The sequence below is a fragment of the Calidris pugnax genome, unplaced genomic scaffold (assembly GCF_001431845.1).
Source record: "Calidris pugnax isolate Ruff unplaced genomic scaffold, ASM143184v1 scaffold9, whole genome shotgun sequence".
Taxonomy (NCBI): Eukaryota; Metazoa; Chordata; class Aves; order Charadriiformes; family Scolopacidae; genus Calidris; species Calidris pugnax.
In genome coordinates this window covers 7,577,972-7,585,058 of record NW_015090778.1, presented here as the reverse complement: position 1 = coordinate 7,585,058, position 7,087 = coordinate 7,577,972, and the positions used below count along the sequence as shown (strand labels likewise).

The following is a 7,087-nucleotide window of genomic DNA, read 5'->3' as shown; positions in this document are numbered from 1 at the left end:
AATACGCTAATTGTAATAGTGACATCCCTTTGCTCAATTTATTAGTAGTAGTGGTTGACTAAATAACCACACACAAAAAAAAAATAAAGAAAAAAAGAGAGGTGTTACTGCTCATATAATTTAATCTGCAACCTGATGTGATTTCATCTTTACAAAAACATGTTGAGAATAAATAAAGTTATTCTACAACAAGAGTTTTCCCTGTAGGGACAAATATTTGGTCGGTCCCGGTGCGTTTGTTAAAGCTGTTTGGAGATGGCCACCTTCTGGTGCGTCTGGAAACACTCGGCAAGTGATACCACTTGAAAAACGCAGCAGCTTTACTGCCTCTCAAATCCATTGTTTTCCTCTTTCCCTGAAGGCATGGGGAGAAGAGGGAGAAGTGAGGTCAGTTCGAGGCATGAAGGGAGAGGGAGTGTGATTTTTTTGAGGAGCCATAATCTAGATAAATCAGAGAGATGGGTTCTAGGAACAAGCGCTGTTAGAGTGGAGAGGTGGAGGTGAAAATGAATCATTTCCTCCTAGAGACAATCCTGGGCTGTTTCCATCTTTAATTTCTGTGAGGTTGTTTGGTTTGTGTTTTTTTTTTTAATTACTGGAGTCAAATGCCTGTGTGTCAAAGCTAAGGGATTTTTAATTTATTCGTCACTAGTTGTTTGTGCCTTTGTTTTTCATTTGTGTTTCAAATGATTAATGCAATGATGGATAATAGTACTTTGCCATATGGTAACTTCATTACTTGATATTTTATTCACCTACTTTCTTTTTCTTCTTCTGTCTTCCACTTTATATAGCTTAGCAAAAATACCACATAAAGCTTATCTGAGAAGTAGCCAGGACGGAGATGTTTTAATTCTTTTCGTGAAGGGCAAAGATGTTCTTTGGATTCTTTAAAATAACAGATTGGAAAAGTTTCTACAGTTGACCATATAGGGAAATATGTGCCTTGCATTTGAAAATTACAGATCTACCTCAAAAAGTCTTTATGGAATTTTGCTTCTTATCATCTTTTTCACTATAAATTTGATTCTGCTTCCAAACACTTTATGCAGTAATTTATTTATAACAGGGTTATTTTGTGCATGCTTTTCTAAAAGTCCATGCTGCCTCTGACTCTGCAGGGATGCCTTTATCATACCAGACTCATGAGGAATTATTGCTGCTGTAATCAAGAATTTACTGGGTTTCCATTAGTTTCCTTGGTGATGGCTAGTGTTTCCTCCCCCCCCCTTTTTTTTTTTTTTTTTTGCTGTGAAAAGAGAATCTTTCTTCAAGCTGAACTAAAAGCAAAGTCTAGTGGCGTAGGTACGCTTGAGTAACAGCCTTTGTTTTCCAAGGGCAGTAACAGCAGTAAAGTTTGAAGTTCTTGTCCTCTTACCCCGAGAAATCTGAGCAATGTAGAGGAAAGGGCAGGACGCCAGCGGGGAGACTGCGGAGAGGGAGAAGAGCTCGTGCGTTCGTGGCGGCTGCTGCGTGACTAACGGCACCAGAGCTGATAGCGATCGGTGCAGATGAGATCATCTGGCTGAGCTCCTAATGTAGGAGGCCACCTACCTGTTTTAAATGTATATCACTTGTTTCGTTTAGGGATACATCCGGGCAAGGGAGATTCTGCACCATATTTCGGTCTTACTCGAGAGGGGCTCAGGTAAGCAAAGCGCAGCTTTCTCAGCGAAGAGCGATGGCTGTTGGATGGATGAAAGCAGAGGGAGCAAACCATCGTGTGGCTTCTAGAGCTCACGTGTGGATCACATGTGGATTCAGGAACAGTCTGGAGAGAACGTGAAATAACAAGGGGCGAACAGTCTGGAGAGAACGTGAAATAACAAGAGGCAGGATTTTCTTTTGGGGAGGGGAAATCCATGAGACTGAAGTTGAATTGGGGTAAAATACAGTGACGTGCATTCTTATGCCTTCCTGTTGGTTACCTCAGGCACTTCAGTGTGTTACCTGACTTAGATCCCAGGAAAGCTATGCTAAAACTACTTTTTAAAACTGTGTGCACCTGAGAGAAACTGATAACATAAAACTGTCAAGAGTAATGTGAAATAGTCTAAAATGTGGTGAAATGCAATGCCTTGTAAGGAAATGACCTTAAAAAAAAAAAGGCACACTAAGAGTCAGTTCCATCCACTACGTTCCAGAAGTGCACAGAGCATTGCCTCTTCAAGCTACCCAAAATATTTATTTGCTCTGACTTGTGATGTGTGTGTGATCAACCAAACTTCTCCACTATAACAAGAAATATTTACCAATACGTTAGATCTGAAACTCAGTCAGGGTTTCTGCCCTTAGCTGAGCTGTAATCTACACGGAGAGGTGGGGCTTGGTTTCACAAGGTGCTGAGGTTCTGCTCCACTGAGGAGTTGCTCGACATCTTACAAGATTATTTCAGAATTGGAGAATTTACTGAGAGCATTCTTTGTGTTATGCTTCTGTTAAATGTGGAATATCTTATTTATTTTTAACACAGGGAGTGATACTGGTGTATGATATTACAAATCGTTGGTCGTTTGATGGAATCGATCGATGGATAAAAGAAATAGATGAGGTAAGGTACAATCCCAGAGTGTCACTAGTCTGTAACAGATGACTAAGACCAACTGCTTATGATATTTTCTACTGTTTTTCCTGGCATTTGCAGGCAGTGCTTACTACAGAGATATCCGAGATGCCAAGTTTACCATTTTCTTTCTATGTTTATAATTCTAGAAAGTTGGAAACGTATCAGCTGCAGTCTCTGATTTCTGTAAAGGTGTTGATGGAAAGCATATGGAGGGCAAGGATTTCATATTGTAGTCCCACTCTTGCTATAGATTTTCCCACATCATCTGCGCGAGCCTGTCTTCTCTGAGGAAGGGATGGGTTTAGATCGGAGAATCACAGAATAATTTAAGCTGGAAGGGACCTCTAGAGATCATCTGGTCCAAACTGCCACTTAATCTTTAAATCTTGAAAAAGCTTTTGTTTGTTTTAATTGATAGAAAGGAAAATGGAAGCCAAACTATTCATTTTTTATTGCTTCTCTTTGCTCAGCACGCTCCTGGTGTACCAAAAATCCTGGTGGGAAATCGCCTTCACTTGGCCTTCAAGCGCCAGGTGTCCACTGAACAAGCACAAGCCTATGCTGAGAGGCTGGGCATGACTTTTTTTGAAGTCAGCCCACTCTGTAATTTCAATATTACGGAGTCCTTTACTGAGCTGGCAAGAATTGTACTGATGAGACATGGGATGGACAGGCTCTGGAGGCCAAACAAGGGTAAGTGATGTATAGTGACAATGTGTTAGTCCTAGCTAAGGTTTATGGGTCATTCATATGAAATATTTTTTCAGAAACTTTAACCCTGATGCAAAAACATCAAAAAAGAACCAGGAATCCTGTAGGATTTGCTTTCTAAACAGAAAATACGTATCTGCAGGGATAACCTGCTCTTCCTGCTCTTGTAGGGAATAATGTATCTTTCTTAGAACTCACACGCTCATCCATCTAAGCATTAAGACATAAATAGGAAACCGAAGCAGCAGATATTTTTGGATAGTGTACATGTGGGAAAGGGTGTGGGAGGAGAAATGGGAATTCATCCTGGAGTACAGGGCGCTGGGGCTGCTGCTGCCACGTGGCTGACAACAGCACGTGATGATAACACCAATTTTATGTCTGTTTTGAAGTACTGAGCCTGCAGGACCTGTGCTGCCGTGCCATAGTCTCCTGTACCCCTGTGCATCTCGTCGACAAGCTCCCGCTCCCCGTTGCCTTAAGAAGCCACCTCAAATCCTTCTCCATGGCCAATGGCCTTAATGCCAGGATGATGCACGGACGTTCCTACTCCCTCACGTCCAGCAACATCAGTAAAAGGAACAGCTTAAAGAAAGCAAAAATCATCCGGCCACCGCAGAGCCCGCCCAAAAACTGTACAAGGAACAGCTGTAAAATTTCTTAAGCACTTTGTGGGAAAAGGCACCTGGATGGAATCCCCTGGCATGAAGTGTGGAACACAAGGACTCCTTGTTTAATGGCTGAGCACACTCTATGTACGTATCACACTACATAGACAAAAATAAGAAATATAAGTCTTATTTTAGAGCTTGCTCACTACAGTGATGCTGCTTTGGAAGGAATGACGTGTTCAGTGCAACTGGAAGGATGGGACACCTGGCTCTTGGATTTTTCATACTGCATTTTAGTTTCCAATGTGCATGATGCCATTGTTTTTATGAGTCGATGTGTTTTCATATAGGGGATAATTATCATTCTGCTTAATTCCATGAAATCTGGAAAGTGACTTACCGTGTAATTGTATAAAACCCTGTCTTTTTGCAAAGTATTCGAAAAGACAAAAATGAGTCATCGGTTTGCATATTCAGGCAGAGGTTTTTAAATGCAATGTATTGTATACATTGTCCAATTCTACAGAGTGTGACAAATCCTAGTAATACTGCAATTGTGCTTTTGGGGTTTTTGTAAAGCTTCCTTGATAACTTTGAAGCACTAACTTAACTAAGCTAAAAATGTACATATAATTATTATGCACATACACAACAAGGTTCTGTCCCATTAGTGTATGTAATAGATTTGATAAAGTTTTTGGTATGTTATTTAATACTTTGGGGAATTAATTTGTGGTTTAAATACTTATTTTTCTGTAAAAAAAAAGAATATAAAAATATTACATTTTATATCATTCTACAAGGAAGTTCTAGGAGGAAAATGCCAAAGACACTGTGGTAAAAGGAACATGACTTAAAGAGCTGCTTTATAAAGAAAGAACACTATTTAAAAATAAATAAATGTTTCTGGAAAAGAAATCCTATTATGCTTTTTAACCATTGTGGTGATGAGGAGGAAATGTTTTTCTGAATGAGTATACTGTCCCTTTAATGGTTCATTATCACTAACTTTCCATTCTTAAATCCTATTTTTCTTTTTTTTTTTTTTTTTTTTTAACTGGGGGAGGTTGTCTTTAGCTTCCTGTAGAAGAATTTGAAGAACAACATACCTGAACTAGACACCAGGAAATTCAAGTCATCCTAAAAGCATCACATAATGCTTTTGATGCAACGTCTGTCTTCAAGATTGTTAACTGAAACATGGGAGAATAATATACGTCAAGTCTTCCTTCTGCTGGTGAGGGAGTTGTGTGACTTGTTCCCCTGAGCAAGGACAGGCCTTTGAGGTGATGGTGTAGCTTCATCCCAGTTTCTTCTGGGTGTCTTCATTGCTGTGAGATACCATCAAGTTTCGTGTCTGTAATATTCTTTCTGGATGAGCAGAGATGCCCACAGCCTCTGTAGGTGAGGAGGAAGAATTCACGACAGAATTTATCCATTTTTTCAATGCCAAAGTTATGCCGGGATCTGGACCAGCCAATGCATCACTAATTAAAGAAAAGCGCAGTCAAGCACAAGGCTTCTCAGTTAAAGACTAAATGGGAAAACAAAGTTGGGAGGGAGGAATTCCTGTGGGATGGCTCCCCCGTGATGAGCCGGCTCCACCTGCCGGGCTGCCCGTGCGGAGCCAGCGGCAGAGAAAGGCTGTGGGTGTCGGGGGGAAGGTGTCAGACTGCAGCCACGGCACCTCCACCGCTCAACAAAATGTACGTGGCAGCTACAGCTACAAAAGGTTAAACCTGAATCCGAGACATCCGTTTGTGAGCAGTCTGGTTATGTTTGACGAGCAGCTCTGTGCAGGACAAAGAGTTCTCTTCCATCCACACTGCTATTCTGTTTTAAGTTTCTTCCGAAGAGGTGACAAACAAACTGGTTTGTTTCCTCTCTGTGCTCTGCAGTAAGCGTGCCTGCCTGGAGAGAGTGTGAATGTGGGGGTGTGTGTCCTCAAGGTCAGATTCTCTATTCCCCTGCCAGCCAGGATAAAGACCTGGTAAGAAGGAGAGGCTGGAGCAGGGCTCCTTCCCTCTGGGAATGCCTGCGGCCATCTAGCCTAGAGTAAGGGAAGCCTGAGCCTGTACTTGGAAAGAAGATGACTTAACAAGCCCTTCTTTGCTTTTTATTTCATGTGCCAAGTCTCTTCACTGCCTGAGGAGACCAAATCTTGTAAAGATGCAATGTGATTATTTTTATATATATATATATGAGTGCACAAAGAATAACATACCATTGGTCACTGCCGGTAGCTCCGGGACTGCAATGAGCCCCTGTAAACTGAAAAGCTGTAGTAATTTCCAAACAGAAGTCTGCAGTAGAGAAGAGCAGGTCACAGATCAGCAATACACCATGAAGCCATTGCTGTGGAAGGCACAGAATGAGCGCAGGAAAGGAAGCGAGCGCCCGTGAAGGACAGGAAATAGCTGGCGTTTGTGTGAACACACACAGCCCGGCCTTCCAGCTGATCAGAGCCGTGAAGTAATTGTAGCTGGAAGGGGCCTCAGCAGGTCCATCATCTTGCTTAAAGTAAATTCTCTGTTGAGCTCGGATCAGGTTGCTCAGGGCCTTGGGTCTTCAAAACGTCCAAATATTTTTGTTGGTGGTCTCTGGGTTTGTTTTGACTTAGGACTTTTTTTTCAAGTTACAGTATTCCCTATTTCAGCATATTCTAACTCTCTTTCTTTTGTTCTTGCCAGTCTGATGCTTCGCCCAATGTACCCCCCCGGGCCCGGGGCTCTGCTACCGGGGTCGAGCCCGGTGTGAGGGGGGGGATCCCGCCCGGGCAGGGCCGAGGGGGGAACCGACAAGGCCCGTCCTCCTCAGGCGCCGGCGGCCTGTGCCCGCGCCACCCTTGGGCCATTTCCCCCTCGAGCCGGCCCCCTGAGAAAACCCCTCTTCCTCACAGACGCACCGAGCTACCGCCGACCCTCCTCCTCCTCCTGCCGAGCGCCAAACTCCCCCCGGGCCTGCTCCCCTCCCTCACAGCCGGCCGCCGCCGCCGCCGCCATTGCCCGCCCTCCCCAGGGGCGTGGCGCGGCGCCGCTCGATTGCTCCGCGCTCCTCACGCTGGCGGGTGGATGGGCTCTACGCTCGGCGGCGCTGCCTGGCAGGGTCGGAAGCAGCCGCCGGCCTGTCCGCCGCGGTTCGGCCCGGTTCGGCTCAGGTCGGCTCGGCTCGGCTCGGGCGGGCTCCGGCGGCGGGGCTG

General features: G+C 44.1%; 1 protein-coding gene and 1 long non-coding RNA gene across 2 annotated transcripts in view; one reads left to right on the top strand and one right to left on the bottom strand.

Moving 5' to 3' along the window:
- RAB40B (RAB40B, member RAS oncogene family) overlaps window positions 1-4,806 on the top strand; it is a 52,481-nt gene extending 47,675 nt beyond the window's left edge. Inside the window, exons 5-6 of the mRNA XM_014953577.1 lie at window positions 3,037-3,259; window positions 3,670-4,806. Of these exons, the coding sequence (XP_014809063.1) occupies window positions 3,037-3,259; window positions 3,670-3,941 (495 nt within the window). The 3' untranslated portion in view covers window positions 3,942-4,806. The remainder of the gene's footprint in view (window positions 1-3,036; window positions 3,260-3,669) is intronic.
- Window positions 1-6,796, bottom strand: part of LOC106894737 — a 15,587-nt gene extending 8,791 nt beyond the window's left edge. Inside the window, exons 1-2 of the long non-coding RNA XR_001413303.1 lie at window positions 6,113-6,796; window positions 4,998-5,286 (exon numbers count right to left, since the gene is read on the bottom strand). This is a non-coding gene — a long non-coding RNA (uncharacterized LOC106894737). The remainder of the gene's footprint in view (window positions 1-4,997; window positions 5,287-6,112) is intronic.
- Between the last annotated feature and the right edge of the window lie 291 nt (window positions 6,797-7,087).